The 15,378-nt window shown below is 38.1% G+C and overlaps 1 protein-coding gene across 1 annotated transcript in view; it reads left to right on the forward strand.

The window, feature by feature from the left end:
• Positions 1 to 15,378, forward strand: part of PPP4R1 (protein phosphatase 4 regulatory subunit 1) — a 99,487-nt gene that overhangs the window by 60,901 nt on the left and 23,208 nt on the right. The window contains exon 11 of the mRNA XM_036244090.1: positions 11,356 to 11,879. Coding sequence (XP_036099983.1) covers positions 11,356 to 11,879 — 524 coding nt within the window. The remainder of the gene's footprint in view (positions 1 to 11,355; positions 11,880 to 15,378) is intronic.

The raw sequence follows: 15,378 nt of genomic DNA on the forward strand, positions 1-15,378 counted from the left end.
ATTTTTTAAATACTTTGTTAAATGTCGTTTCGGGTTGCTTGTATATGAAATGAATAGATGAAGATGCACATGACACACTTAGCTTGATGCCAGGCACATAGAAAACTATAAATGATAGATTTGATAATAGTTTGGAATAAGTTTACTTAATAAGTTAATTATCTAGTAAATCATCAGTTGACATTTAGAATATATGAGGTAATGGTTATACAATTTAAAGGGTTTGGTTTTTTTAAGTAGTAAAACCTAATTTAGGAATATGTTTTAGTATACAGTCCATTTCTTACTATTATGTTTCCTTCTAATCAGTTATTTAGTTGTGGATCTTGGATTCTCTATCTGCAGAATGATTGTAATCTCAGTTGAGGAGGAAAGTATTTTAATGATTAGCATCATATTAGTGTACTAACTAGAATATCAATTTTAAGTATATTAGTCTTAATAGGGCAACAGGTTTTAAAATGAAACTTAGAGGACAACTGATTTTTATTTAAAAAATTTTTTGTATTTAAAAAATTTAATTGACTTTTAGTTTTTTAAAATTTATTATATTACATACTTAGGGAAAAAACAATTCAAACCTTACTTAGTGCATGGGAAATACGCACAAATTTTTGCAGGTGTGCACTTGAAATAATTGAAACAGCCCCTACTATAATGCTTGAGTTACCATAGTGTCTTGTCCCTCCCTTGTCTTGATGCTAATGGACATTTTCTTCTGTAGGTCTTGATACTGTGATATTTGCTTTCTTGGTGTTTTGATTTGGCAGTTCTTCCTTTCTTCTCTGCTGCCTTGTTTTACCTTTTTGCCTGTTCTCCTACTGTCCTGCTGAGTAGCCAAACAAACCTGAGGTACTGTTTTTTGTAAAGGAAGAAAAATCACTCTAAACCTGCCTTCCTAGCAAGCACAATCTGTCAGTTCTTTTGAAAACAGCTACTACAAGAAGTTTGACAAAAGTGCTGATGGGGTGGGGGGTGTTATCTGTTTTTCATTTTTAAAATCAGTGTATCTTTTCATTGTCTAATTTTACAAAGGCTATGATGTAACATTTATTTTTAAATCTGGAGACAGTCTAGTAAGTGAAAATAAAAATTTACAGAGAATTGCATAGGACAGGGGTAAGCAGACTTTCTGTAAAAGGCCAAATAGTAAATGTTTTGAACTCTGTCACAACTATTCTCTGCCTTTGCAGTGTGTAGTAGCCATAGACAGTACATAAACAGATGGGTTTGGCTCTGTTCTAATAAAACTTTATTGATAAAAATAGTTTCTGTGTCTATCATGGCCAATGGTTCTGCTGACTGCCTATATAGGACATTATTGGAAGAGCTATTTAAAGGTAGTTATCTTTTAGCTACAAACTTTAATTTCTCTTCCATTGTAACAAGGTATGTCTTAATGTCAAGTCAATACTATTTGTAGCATTGGATTTTCACTATTGTGTTTGACTTTATTGAATTGTGTTAATGGTATAGGGGAAGGAAGGGAGAATTCCTGGCTAAGGAAGTTGTGTTAAACACTGTAAAAGCTCTTGTGTAGTTTTACTCCCTAGCTTCAAAAAGGGTAGTTCTAGTTATTATTAATCTCATAACCATATTTAACCTCTCTTAAATACTGCTCTAGCTTTTGTTTTAAGTTGTGTTAAAACTTGTCTTGTTATTTAAGATTGATTGATGAAGCAAAAATTGAGCACCTACTAAGAATCAGTTACTGTCGACAGAAATAGAGAACTTGGTTCCTGTTCTCATGGTCCTCTCAGCTTCCTAGAATTCAGATTTCTTAAATATGTTACAAATTAAGCAATTTTTTGGCATTATATTTCCATTATATTTTGTTTCATCTGATCCTGGAAACTTTTACTATCACTTAACACTCTTTGAAGCATTTTATTGATTATAAACATCTGACTTTATATATAAAATTTGTTTCACTCACCCCAGATTAGACTATTAACAGTTCTTTGAAGGTGTTAATAAAGGCTACTTCCTTATTTGCATTTCTAAATTATGTCAAACCAACAAGTATATTGTTCTCTGAATATATTATTCTTTTGGTTTTCCCTGCTTTCTGTTTGGGAAGTCCTGCTGTTCCACTTTTACCTCATTTAACAAAGTCAGTGTCAGTATGTTTGCTGTCTCCAGAAATTCATAGCTTTTGCATCTTGGCTGTCAGTAGGACTGGAATGAGAACACTGATTTTTAATAATATCTTTTCAGTTATCTATTTGAGTATATTACCCAGTAGATTACAAGCCCATCCTGTATAGCAATCTAGTTTTTTATCTTTCTATATGGTCACACCTTCACCGGGCCTGGCACATAGTTGGCACATAATAAATTTTGAATGAATTATTATAAGGAAATACTTGATTTTAAAAACCTTAAATAATGAACCACTTACGCTAGTTTTTGTCAGTTTAGCATAATGCCACCTATATGAAAGTAAAATTGTTATTGGTACAAATTTGGATGTATTTTACTGATGTTAAAACTTTATTTAGTTAATTCATAGTACTTGAAAGATGTATCTTAGAGAGTGTTCTTTGCTTTTATCTCAGGATACAGTGCTTCTTTAACCAGATGTTCTATAGGTCATTCTTTCCTTGAAATACACGTGTGAGTACTTATTTTCTAGGCCCATAGTTTCTCTAGTCAGGAACTCTGAGGATATTAATTATAAACTAAAGGACACTTAAGGGTTTTCCTTTTTTTTAAAAGAAATTTCTGGCTTACCCTCTGCTCTTGTTGCCTACAATCTCTTAGGAGATAATTCTCACTATGCAGAATTTTGTCGCAATTTTGAAAACAATGTTTACTAGTGTAATGGCATTTGGAAGCCTGACAATTCAGAATATCAGAATTTTGGCATTTAGCAGTTTGATCTTGCATTGACTCTTATCCAGTTCCAGGAAAAATCAGTATTTGGAGAATTTATATTTTTGATAATTTGAAGTAACTGTTATTCATACATGTATAATTCTTTTCAGAATTAATACTAGCAAATTTTTTTGTCTCTTTATGTTTTGTCAAACTTCATTGTTGATTGTATTACAGATGTCCCTTCTTTTTCTCCTATTGACTCCCTCCTCCCCGCTCCCATCCCCCTCCTGCCTTTCCCCACACTGTTGTCTGTGTCCTTTGGTTATGCATAAAAGTTCTTTGGTCTGTCTCTTCCCATTCCTCCTCTCCCTTCCCTTTGAGGTTTGTCAGTCTAACAACCAATTTGTACTTTAAAATTTTTTTTTCTCTATTGATTTTTATATAGAGAGAGGAACAGAGAGGGAGAGAGAGAGAAACATTGAATGAGAGAGAACATCGATTGGCCGCTTCCTGCATGCCCCTCATTGGAGATTAGGCCCACAACCTGGGCATGTGCCCTTACCGGGAATCGAACTGGCGACCTCTTGGTGCATGAGTCATCACTCAGCCACTGAGCCACACTGGCTGCCAATTTGTTTGTTTTTTTTTTTAAATGAATTTTCAGAGAGAAAGGAAGGGAGGGGGGAGAAAGAGAGAGAGAAACATCAATGAGAAAAAACATCAGTTGGCTGCCTCCTGCATGCCCCTAACTGGGGATTTGGCCCACAACCTGGGCTTGTGCCCTGACCAGGAATCGAACCGGCACCCTCTTGGTACATGTGTCAACACTCAGCCACTGAGCCACACCGGCCGGGCCAATTTGTACTTCTTAATCTCTTCACCTTTTTCACCCATTTCCCCTTCTGGCAACCATCAAATTGTTCTCTGTATCAATGAATCTGTTTCTGTTCTGCTTGTTCACTTTGTTTATAGATCCAATTGTATTTATTGCTATTTTATTGTTCATATTTTGATCTTTTTCTTCAAGACCCTTTTACATTTCATATAATACTGGTTTGGTGGTGATAAACTCTTTGTGCTTTTTCTTTTCCGAGAAACTACATGTCCATCAATTCTAAATGGTAGCTTTGTGGGATAGAGTAATCTTGGTTGTAGGTTCTTGCTTTTCATCACTCTGAATATTTCTTGCCACTCCCTTCTGGCCTGCAAAATTTCTTTTTAGAAATCAGCCGACAGTCTTATGGAACCTCCCTTGTAGGTAATGAACTGCTTTTCTCTTCTTTTAAGATTCTCTTTGTCTTGAATCTTTTGCATTTTGATTATAATGTTTCTTCTTTTAAGATTCTTTTCTCTTCTTTTCTCTTCTTTTAAGATTCTCTTTGTCTTGAATCTTTTGCATTTTGATTATAATGTTTCTTGGTGTGGGCTTCTGGGAGTTCTCTTGTTTGGGACTCTCTGTGCTTCCTGAACTTGTATGTTTATTTCCTTCACCAATTTAGGGAAGTTTTCAAATAGGTGTTTAATTTTTTTTTATCCTCACCTGAGGACATTTTTCCATCTTTTGTTCAGATAGAGTAGGAGGGAGAGAGAGAGTGAGAAATATCAACGTGAAAGGTACACATTGAGTTGTTGCCACCCACACAACCCAACCAGGGCCGGGAACAAACTGCAACCGAGGTAAGCCGACGCTCCAACCGCTGAGCCAAACTGGCCAGGGCAAGTTTTTAATTTCTTATTCTCTCTCTTCTTCTCCATGTTACAAATGTTGGTACACTTGAAGTTGTACAAAAAGCTCGTTACACTATCCTCATTTTCTTTTTTGGATTCTTTTTTCTTTTTGCTATTCTGATTGGTGTGTTTTATTTCCTTATATTCCATATCGATGGCTTACTTCTTGGCTTTATCTACTCTACTATTGATTCTCTATAAATTATTCTTTATTCCAATTAGTGCTTCCTTCATTTCTGACTGGTCCTTTGTTATGCTCTTGAGGCCCTCACTAAGTTCATTGAGTGACCTTATAAGCAGTGTTTTGAACTCTGCATCTGTTAGATTGCTTATCTCCATTTCATTTAGTTCTTTTCCTGGAGTTTTGTTCTGTTCTTTCATTTGGGACATGTTTCTTTGTCCCCTCATTTTGGCTGCCTCCCTGTGTTTCTTTCTATGTATTAGGAAGAGTTGTTATGTCTCTTAGGCTTTCTAGGGCAGCCTACTGTAGTAGGTGTCTCGTAGAGTCCAGTGGCATTACCTCCCTGGTCACCTCCGCTGTGCCCTTGAGGTACACACCCTTCTGTTGTAATTGAGTCTTGATTGCTGTTGGCACATCAATGGGAGAGATTTACTCAGGCTGATCAGCTGCAAGGACTGGCGGTGCCCACTGCCCACTGACCTCGGACTACTTTGGAGAACCAGCTCTGCAGGGGCCCACCACATAGAGCAAGACTTACTTCAGCAAGGTTCTGGTACCCACTGAGTCCACCCCTTGCATATGTCGCTTGTGCAGGTGTCTGGGTGGTGGTGCTTCGCCGTGTTCTGGAGCTGTTTACTGGGTGTGCTGCCTCTGGGGTAAGGTCAGCCTCTGCCTATGTTCTACCTGGGACCACCAGGCATAAGCTCTAAAGTGATCTACAGATGGCTGCTGCTTGTGCTGGGCTTGGAATTGCCCAGATAAAACCAAGCTGTGGCCCTGGCCGGTTTGGCTCAGCAGTTAGAGCGTCGGCTTGCGGTCCGGAGGGACCCGGGTTCGGTTCCCGCTAAGGGCACGTACCTCGGTTGCAGTTTGTCCCCGGCCCTGGTTGGTCGTGCGGGTGGCAGCCACTCGATGTGTCCCTTTCACATCGATGTTTCTCTCTCTCTCTCTCTCTCTCTTCCTTTCTCTCCCTCCCACTCTGTCTGTGCAGAAAATGGAAAAATGTCCTCGGGTGAGGATAAAAAACAAAAACAAAAAAAAACCAAGCTGTGAACCAAGGCTGTCTGCTTCTGGTGCTGAGCCTTGGGCTACTTAGTGAGAGGTTATGGGGCTTGCTGAGGCCAGATGCTGCATTTTTGAGAGCATTTAGTAAAATCTGAAACAGGCCATTCCTGTGCTAAAGTCACTGGAAACACCTTGGGTGGCCTGAAAGTTGGGTCGGGCGGGGCCTCAGGTAATGACCAGGGTGGGGCAAACAGTGTGAGCCAGGTTGCTGGCATCCCAGATATGGCTGCAGTCTGCAGCTATAGGGAGGGGCTTCACCAAGGAACAATGGCCTCCACCAGCAGGTCTGTCCAGGAGAAAGCTGCCTCTCCAGCTCTCACCCCAATGCCAGACAACTCAGTTCTTCCCAGTGTGTCTCTGATGCCCTTCAAGCTGTCTCCCCCATACTGGAGCCTGGAGGGAGCAAGTCCGAGTAAGTCAGTGTGGCCCTTTAAAAGGAACTGCCTGAGGCTCCAGCAGCCTCAGCCTCCCTCAGCCTCAGTTCCTTCTGGTTTTTACAGACAGAAGTTATGGGGACTGGCACTGGAACCCTGAGCTGGGGGGACTGGTGTGGGACAGGGACCCCTCATTGCTCAGGGAGGACCTTCTCAGCCGAGGTGTCCCTCCTGATTTTAATCTGCCACACATGGGTGTGGAACCAGCCTGTCAGCATCTCTGTCCCCCCCAACAGTCTCAATGTGGCTTCTTTAATTTCGTAGTTGTAGGACTTCCATTCAACTCGATTTCAGGTGGTTTTGAATGATGGTTGTTCTGTGGTTTAGCTGTAATTTTAATGTGGTTGTGGGAGGAGGTGATACCGTGTTTACCTACGCCTCCATCTTCTCTGGGTGTCGTTTTTGTCTCTTTAAAACTGGACTAGGAGCCCTGGCCGGTTTGGCTCAGCGGTTAGAGCGTCCGCCTGCGGTACAGAGAGACCCGGGTTCGGTTCCCGCTAAGGGCATATACCTCGGTTGCAGTTTGTCCCCGGCCCTGGTTGGTCGTGCGGGTGGCAGCCACTCGATGTGTCCCTTTCACATCGATGTTTCCCTCTCTCTCTCTTCCTCTCTCTTCCTCCCACTCTTTCTGTACAAAAAATGGAAAAATGTCCTCAGATGAGGATAAAAACAAAACAAAAAACTGGACTAGGAGTTTTAAGTTTGGATAAACTAGTAATTTTACATTAGTCAAATAGAATGACTTGGCCATTCTTTGTTTTTTCCTGCTAAGAATATTAAAATTTTATATTCATTTTTTTAATGTGTTTTTATTGATTTTAGAGAGAGAGGAAGAGAGAGCGGGAGAGAGAAATAACAATATGAGAGAGAAACATTCAGCCCTGGCCGGTTTGGCTCAGGAGTTAGAGCATCAGCTTGCGTACCTCAGTTGTAGTTTGTTCTCGGCCCCAGTTGTGGTCGTGTGCGTGGCAACCAGTCGATGTGTCTCTCTCACATTGATGTTTCTTTTCCTTCTTCCCTCTTTCCCTCCTGCTCTATCTGAAGATTAATGCAAAAATGTCCTCAGGTGAGGATAAAAAAAGAGAGAGAGAGAAAGAGAAACATTCATTGGGTGTCTCCTGCACGCACTCCTACTGCGGATTGAGCTGCACCCTGGCCATGTGCCCTGATCGGGAATCGAACTGGTGACCTTTCAGTACACAGACAATGCTCAACCACCTGAGCCACACCAGCCAGAGCAAAATTTAATGTTCTTAATTAACTTTAATATTAACATTTAATCTGAATGCTAAGGTGAAAATAGTGATCCAAGGAACTTGAGACCCTTGGGATAGTTTACATACTGAATGAAATGGCCTTTTAATTGGATTCTTTTTGTATATTTTAAATAGAACTTTCTAAAATTCATCAGATAAAGATGAAGTCTTAAAAGTTTTACTCATTTTCTCCCCAACCCCACAAAACAATACCTTGTTACTGTAATTTGAAAATTTTAGTTTGCATGGCATCAGAAAAACTGCAGAAATAACACAAAGGATCCCATGTACCTTTTACCGAGATTTTCCAAATCTATTTTACCATATTTGCTTTATTGTTTCTTTTTTCTGAATTCTTTGAGAATAACTTTTAGATATATTTTTTTACCTTAAATATTTCAGTGGATATTTTCTCAAAACATAGACATTAATATATAACCACACAGTCTAGTTACCAAAATTAAGAAATTAACATAGATACAATACTGTCATCTAATCTAAAGACTTTATTCAGTTTTTACCAAGTATTTCACTAATGTTCTTTAAAACAAAAGAAAAAAATACCTTTTAATAAGAAAGACAAAATTGGAAAATATTAAATAATTCATACACATATAGAAGACATTTGTTTTGCATAATAGCACTATCTTCAAGAACTCTTTTGAAGAGGAAAAGGATTTTTTAGGTCATCTAGGCCAATCCCTCATATTTATGAATAAGGAGTAAATGTGGAATCTGAGTCCCTAAAAGGCTTGGAGTTTTATATTAATGTAGTGCCAATGCTGTAATGAGAATCTTAAGAACTTGTAATTCAGTCTTTTTTTTTTTATCCTCACCTGAGGACATTTTCCCATTGTTTTGTTCAGGTAGAGTGGGAGGGAGAGAGAGGAACAGAGAGAGAGAGAGAGAAACATCGATGTGAAAGGAACATATTGAGTGGCTGCCACCCGCACGACCGACCAGGGCCGGGGACAAACTGCAACCAAGGTACGCGCCCTTAGCGGGAACCGAACCCGGGTCTCTCAGGACCGCAGGCCGACGCTCTAACCACTGAGCCAAACCGGCCAGGGCTGTAATTCAGTCTTTTCACAGTTGTAACAATTTTTTATGTGTGCATACTATATATTTTATAGTTTTAAGAATTGAAGGGCAGCATCAGAATTTAAAATGCCTTCACGGTGGTATGTTTTCAGATGACTTATTAAATATTGTATCTGTATTTAAAAACTTTTAAAAACTACATATTTTTTAAAAATGTTTCTGAAAATAAAGTGAACATTAATATTAGATAAAGCCTAATCAGAGGAAAGTTGATAATTTCAGAGAATATGTATGATGACTACTTAACATGTATGGGATATTACATAGGTGTTAATATCACCTTCCACTTTTGCACAGTTCTATTAGGCCTTCTGTTTAATATCCTTTATTGTGTATATGTAAAGCCACATAATGTTTCGAGGGAGCACCCCCACACTCACCTTACAAATTTACCTACATATCCATGCTTGCTTCTTTTTCATGTTTTTTATTATTTTTTATTTATTTAATTTTTTTATAGACAGCAGGAGGGAGGGAGAGAGAGAGAGAAACATTGATGTGAGAGAGACACATCGAGTGGTTGCTGTCCATATAACCCCAACCAGGACTGGGGACAAACCGCAACCGAGGTACATGCCCTTAGCGGGAACCGAATCTGGGACTCTCTGGTCCGCCGGCCGACACTCTAACCACTGAGCCAAACCAGCCAGGGCTCTTTTATGTTTTTTATTTTTTTATTTTTTTATTTTTTATTTTTTTTTTATCCTCACCCGAGGATATTTTTCCATTTTTTGTACAGATAGAGTGGGAGGGAGAGAGAGGAAGGGAGAGAGAGCGAGAAACATCGATGTGAAGGGACACATCGAGTGGCTGCCACCCACACGACCAACCAGGGCCGGGGACAAACTGTAACCGAAGTACGTGCCCTTTGCGGGAACCGAACCCGGGTCTCTCTGGACCGTAGGCCGACGCTCTAACCGCTGAGCCAAACTGGCCAGGGCTCTTTTATGTTTTTTAGAAAGAGGTGTCTCTTCGTCAGTCTCCTGTATCTGCAGTTTCTTCATCTCTTATAACACTCTTTCTCTAAGTTTAAAAATATGTTCATCTTTACTATTCTTTTATACATGAAAAATGCCTTCACTCTTTGTTAGTCTTTGTGACTTTTGTGTTTTCCTTCATTCATATTTTTTGCCCCACATCTAAGCCCTACACACGTTTCTCTGACTTGATGACTTCCAAACCTGTCACCAGTGTCTGAACAGTTTCCCATGGACCTCACCACCACCTTTGACATAGATACCTAACTCATCCTGTACGTACTAGAACTCGTTAGCTTTCTCATTAAATTGTTCTTGCATTTTTCACTTTTTATTGGTGCTACCAGTATCTAATCAGTTGCTCCAGCCAGAAATCTAAATATCTTACCAGCATGCAGTAAGTGAACAAATCTTACTGGTTTGAATGTATTTACTACTTCTTTAGCCCCCAAGACACTGCCTTCATTCAGAAAGTCATCACTGTCTCTCACCTGCTCTTCTAAGTTTCCAGCCTCTTGTCTTATCTCCAACTAATTTTCTATACTGCTTCCAGAATGGTCTTTCAAAAATAATACATCTAAAAATGTTAGTCTCTTAATTCTTACATTATTTCCTTTAGCACACAGGATAAATTCCAGAGGTATTTGGTATGGAAGACAGTGATTTCTGCAAAGTTTTTCATTCTTATTGTCCATTGTGTCCTTCTTTTAGCCATAATAAACTAATTGCTCTTTTCTGAACATTACACCTCTTTTATTACCCTTGCCTTTGCATATGTTGTTTTTTCTTTCCATACGTTTTTCCCCTTAGCTTCATAAACATTTATTGGTTTTTCTAAACACAACTTATATCATTTCCTCTAAAGCTTTTTAATTTCAACTCTCATCTCTACCTCCTGTGTTTATTGTGCATACTTCTGTGTTTACCATTCTATCTGGCAATTATTTGCTTATAAATTCTTTTTTCCATTTTGCTTCTAATTGTAATCTCACGAATAAGATCTACATCTCACATATGAATCCTCAATACCCATTTCATTTTCTGGTTCCTAGTAGGTGCTCAATGCATATTTGTTAAGTTTAATTTGAGTCTAATAAAATATAGGGGATAAACATTAATGTAGTGCTTTAGTTTACATAATGGATGGCTGGTAATCAGTGGTCTTTAGAAACTTGTATCATCTGCCCTTATCAATTAAGTCATGACTCCATTTTGGGAAAACTTTTGGGAGTAGAGCTGGAAGAAATAAAAATAACTTAAATACATGAGTTGATTCCTATATGTTTTGTGAGATAGAAATAAGATATTTTGTAATGCTGTATAGAGGTTTTTTCATTTTTATGTAAGCAAATAGGTTTTAATTCTCAGCTTTTCAATATGTCACTGGAGCAGAGTGGCAGTGCCATAACCCTAAATATCAGATAACTTTAAAAATGTGTGTATCTAAAATGCATTGTAGGTGTTTACCTTCCTACTATTTTTTAATTATTGAAATTATCATGGTATAATAGAATCCCAGGATTCTTAAATATTATCTTCTCCAACTAATATCTAATGCTTTAATATCTAGACTTAGACTTAACAGATGTTTACATCTCTGAACAGAGCAACTGATGGAAAAAGAAGCATTATCAGTAATTTACATAAACTACTCAAGTTGTATGGATAATTTGTAATTTTTAATATTTAGCTTATTTAAATGCTTTTTATGTACTATCTGTCATTGGTTGTTGTTTTTTTCCAGTAATTATTTTTATACTTTCATTTTCCCCCCCCAAATGAAACAATAAAAGGATCAGAGATCAAGAAGTCCCAGTGGATTTACAAATCAGGCCAGAGGATGTTCCTTCAGATCCCAGTATTAGTAATTCCAGTGTCAAACTGGAAAATACTATGGAAGATCGTGCTGAAACAACTAGGAAATCTCCAGGTGAAATAAGTGTTCCAATGGACAGTTCTTTACTTTGTACTTTGTCCTCAGACTCTCATCAGGAAGCAGCTAGTAATGAGAATGATAAAAAACCTGGTAACTACATATCTACATTACGGCCAGAGGTTGGCACCAGCTCACAAGATTTCACTCCCTTAGATCAGGAATTGTACAACTCTTTCCATTTCTGGAGGACTCCTCTTCCTGAAATAAATCTAGATATAGAGCTTGAGCAGAGCTCTGGGAATAAAGTCAACCCAGAGAGACCAGAAGAAACACCTGAAGTAACCATACCAGGTTCTTCAAACATCACTATGGCCACCAGAAAGGAACTTGAAGAAATGATAGAAAATCTAGAGCCGCATATTGATGATCCAGATGTTAGAGGTATGGAAGACTCAATCAAATTCTTTATTCTAAAGTTGGTGTACAATGTTATTTTCTGACCATTTTTCCAGGGGAAAAAATGCCTTTTTAAATATTTGACTATTTGTCATCATTTCTTATCTTAATAACTGATATGATTTTTAGGACATTTCATTTAGATAAGCTCATCACTGTGTTCCTAACTATAGTATGTACAGAATTGTTGATTCACAAATCTCTGAAATTTTCACAACCATTCAGTGTTTTTTTTTTTAATTTATAGTTTTAAATCTTTTTTTTTTTTTTTTTAATCCTCACCCGAGGACATTTTTCCATTTTTTGTTCGATAGAGTGGGAGGAGAGAGAGGAAGAGAAACATCAGTGTGAAAGGGACACATCGAGTGGCTGCCACCTGCACGACCAACCAGGGCCAGGGACAAACTGCAACCAAAGTACATGCCCTTAGCAGGAACCAAACCCGGGTCTCTCTGGACCGCAGGCCGACGCTCTAACCGCTGAACCAAACCGGCCAGGGCTATAGTTTTAAATCTTGTCCTGCCTTAACTATCTTGCTCTTGATCTCGTTAGCTTTTTTATAAAATAGCAGTGGATGCAGTGTTTTTATTTATTTATTATTGTTATTTTTTAAATCCTTACCTGAGGATATTTTTCCATTTATTTTTAGAGCGGTTAGGGGAGAGAAACATCGATGTGAGAGAGACACATTGACTGGTTGCCTCCCACACCACTCTGACCAGGTCCGGGGACCGAACCACAACTGAGATACGTGCCCTAGACTGGATTGAACCTGTGACTCTTTGGTCCACAGGCCGATACTCTACCCACTGAGCCAAACTGGCCAAAGCTGGATGCAGTGTTTTCAAAGGAATGACTATGGTTTATTAACAGTAGACAAAGATTCCTATTTTCCTGTGGAATATGATGTGTTTTAAGAGCTGTAGATGTCTATCCATAAGAGTCAATTAGATTACTTTTTCCATTGGGTTACATGTGTATCACCTAGATTCTTTCATTGTGAATGACAGCCTTAAAGTTATTCTATGTTCAAACCAAAAGTTACCTCTTATTAAGTGGAATATGTGTTCTAAGCTATGGGAAATGAAATGTCCTGAAGCAGTCCCATTGTTCTGCTTGCTGGGGTTTAGGAAGTGATTAAAGTCCATGGGGCCAGAGCCTGATGCAGATGTTATCTTTCTGTTTCTTTGAAGATTAAGGCTTCTTAAGGACTCTCGTAACCTTATTCAATGAAATCCGAGATGCTATTTTTAAAACAAAAGCAATTTTGAAAAACCCTATAATTAGAAGTCGTCAGGATTTATATGTCTTTGGGGGTTTTTTTGGCCTGTCTTAAAGTTAAAATTTATAAACTGTGGGTTTGCTTAATGTTAGTAAACATCATTTTTAAAGCAGTTAAAGCGATAACCTTCAGTATCCTTCTAAAACACAAAACCTCACCCTTCCTGGTGAGGCTTGGTTGGGCAGCTGGGGACTGGGGATGTTGCTGGTTTGATTCCTGGTTGGGTCAGGGGTTGTGCCCAGGTTTTGGACTTGATCCCTTGTGAGGAGCATGCAGGAGGCAGGTGATCAATGTATCACTCTCATATCAATGTTTCTCTCTCCCTCTGCCTTCCTCTCTAAAAATCAATTTAAAAATCTTTGGAAAAAAAACAAAAATATACTAAACCTTGTGTTCAAACTTTGAAAAGTGCATTAATGGTGGTTAAGTTAGCAGTTCTCTTTATTTGGCTTTATCATGATTTTTTAAAGATTTCCTGTTAGTTTTTCTCCAAATGTAAAATTATATTTGATTAAAGGCAAATTCATATCCTTGATTGTTGAAAGTTAATTTAACTGGTAGATGGACAGTTTCTTTCTTTTTTTTTTAGGTTTATTGGGACATAATTTATATCAGTAAAATTTAGCCTTTTGAATGGACGGTTCTGTGAGATTTGACAAACACAGTTGTGTGTAACCATCACCACAGTCAAGATACAGAACAGTTCCATCGCCCCAGAACATTCCCGTGTCCCCCTTTATAGTCATGCCCAGCCTCCAGCAACCTATGCTCTGCTTTCTGTCCCTATGATCTTGTGTTTTGTAGAGTGCCACATGCATAGAATCAAGCAATAACAAACTTTTCTGAGTCTATCACTTAACATCATGTATTTGAGATTTATTCTTGGTTCATGTATCAGTAGTCCATTCTTTTTTGTTATATTCTGAAACGGGCAATATGAATATTTTCAATAACATATCCTACTTTTTATCTCTCATGGTAGATTGTTTTTTGTTCTTGTGTTTAATTTTTCTTTATTGATTATAGAGAGGGAAATGGAGAGGGGGAAAGAGAGAGAGAGAGAGAGAGATAGAAACATCAATGAGAGAGAACATCAATAGGCTGCCACCTGCATGCCCCGCACTGGGGATTAGGCCCACAACTTGGGCATGTGCCCTGACCGGGAATCGAACTAGGACCTCTCAGTCCATTGGTCGATGCTCAATTCACTGAGCCACACCAGCCAGGCAGTCATTGATTTTTTTTTTTTTTTTTACACTGTTGATCCAGCATTCTGCATTTTATGAAACTTGATGATGTAGCAAGTACTGAAGTTTTTGTTTGTTTGACAAATTAGAATATTCATCAAAATCTTGCCTTTATAGTCTTTCTCTTCCATCCCTCCACTCTCTTCCATTCCCAGATGAGGAGAATTGAGACAGAGAATTACATCTAAAACTAAAGATGTTCATAGCTGAGGATAGTCAACTCTTGTTAAATGTCTTTACAGCTTTAAGCTTTTTGTTGAAATAAGTTTTATTATCATTTATCAACTTAAATTTTATTTGATTGATTAAACTTCAATAATGTTCATACTTCATTTTTCTTATACTCCATTTTTATGGAAAAGAACTTTAAGCCTGTTCTGGGAGCTCTCACTGTATTTAGGACCTTCTAGTTTTCTGACACATAATAGGTACTTAAAAAATACTGAAATATTGAATAGCTACTCTAATTTTTTTTTAAATAAAGAAACTAAAAGTAATATGCATAGTTTGCTTTTTTTTGGTATGTGCCCCTAGCGGGAACCGAACCCAGGACTCTGGCCCGCAGGCCGATGCTCCAACTGCTGAGCCAAACCGGCCAGGGCCATAGTTTGCTTTTGAAAAAGACCTACATGTACATGTAAGTGTCAGTATATGACTTTGCATTTCAGAAGATGGGTAATACTTATCATGTTTGACTTAAAATTGTTTGTAAATTTATAAGCTGCAATTGAGAGATTTCAACACATACTATATTGTGATTTAATCCGTTCTCTTTCTAGTTTACCTCTTAAACCCACTATTTATTTTTATTTTGTTTTTTAAATTAATTTATTTTTGTTACAGATGTTTCTCCTTTTTCCCCCATTGACACCCTATTCCTGACCCCCCCCCCCCACCGCATTGTTGTCTATGTCCATTGGTTATGCTTATATGCATAAGTTCTTTGGTTTATATC

Source organism: Molossus molossus, unplaced genomic scaffold (assembly GCF_014108415.1).
Source record: "Molossus molossus isolate mMolMol1 unplaced genomic scaffold, mMolMol1.p scaffold_m16_p_6, whole genome shotgun sequence".
Taxonomy (NCBI): domain Eukaryota; kingdom Metazoa; phylum Chordata; class Mammalia; order Chiroptera; family Molossidae; genus Molossus; species Molossus molossus.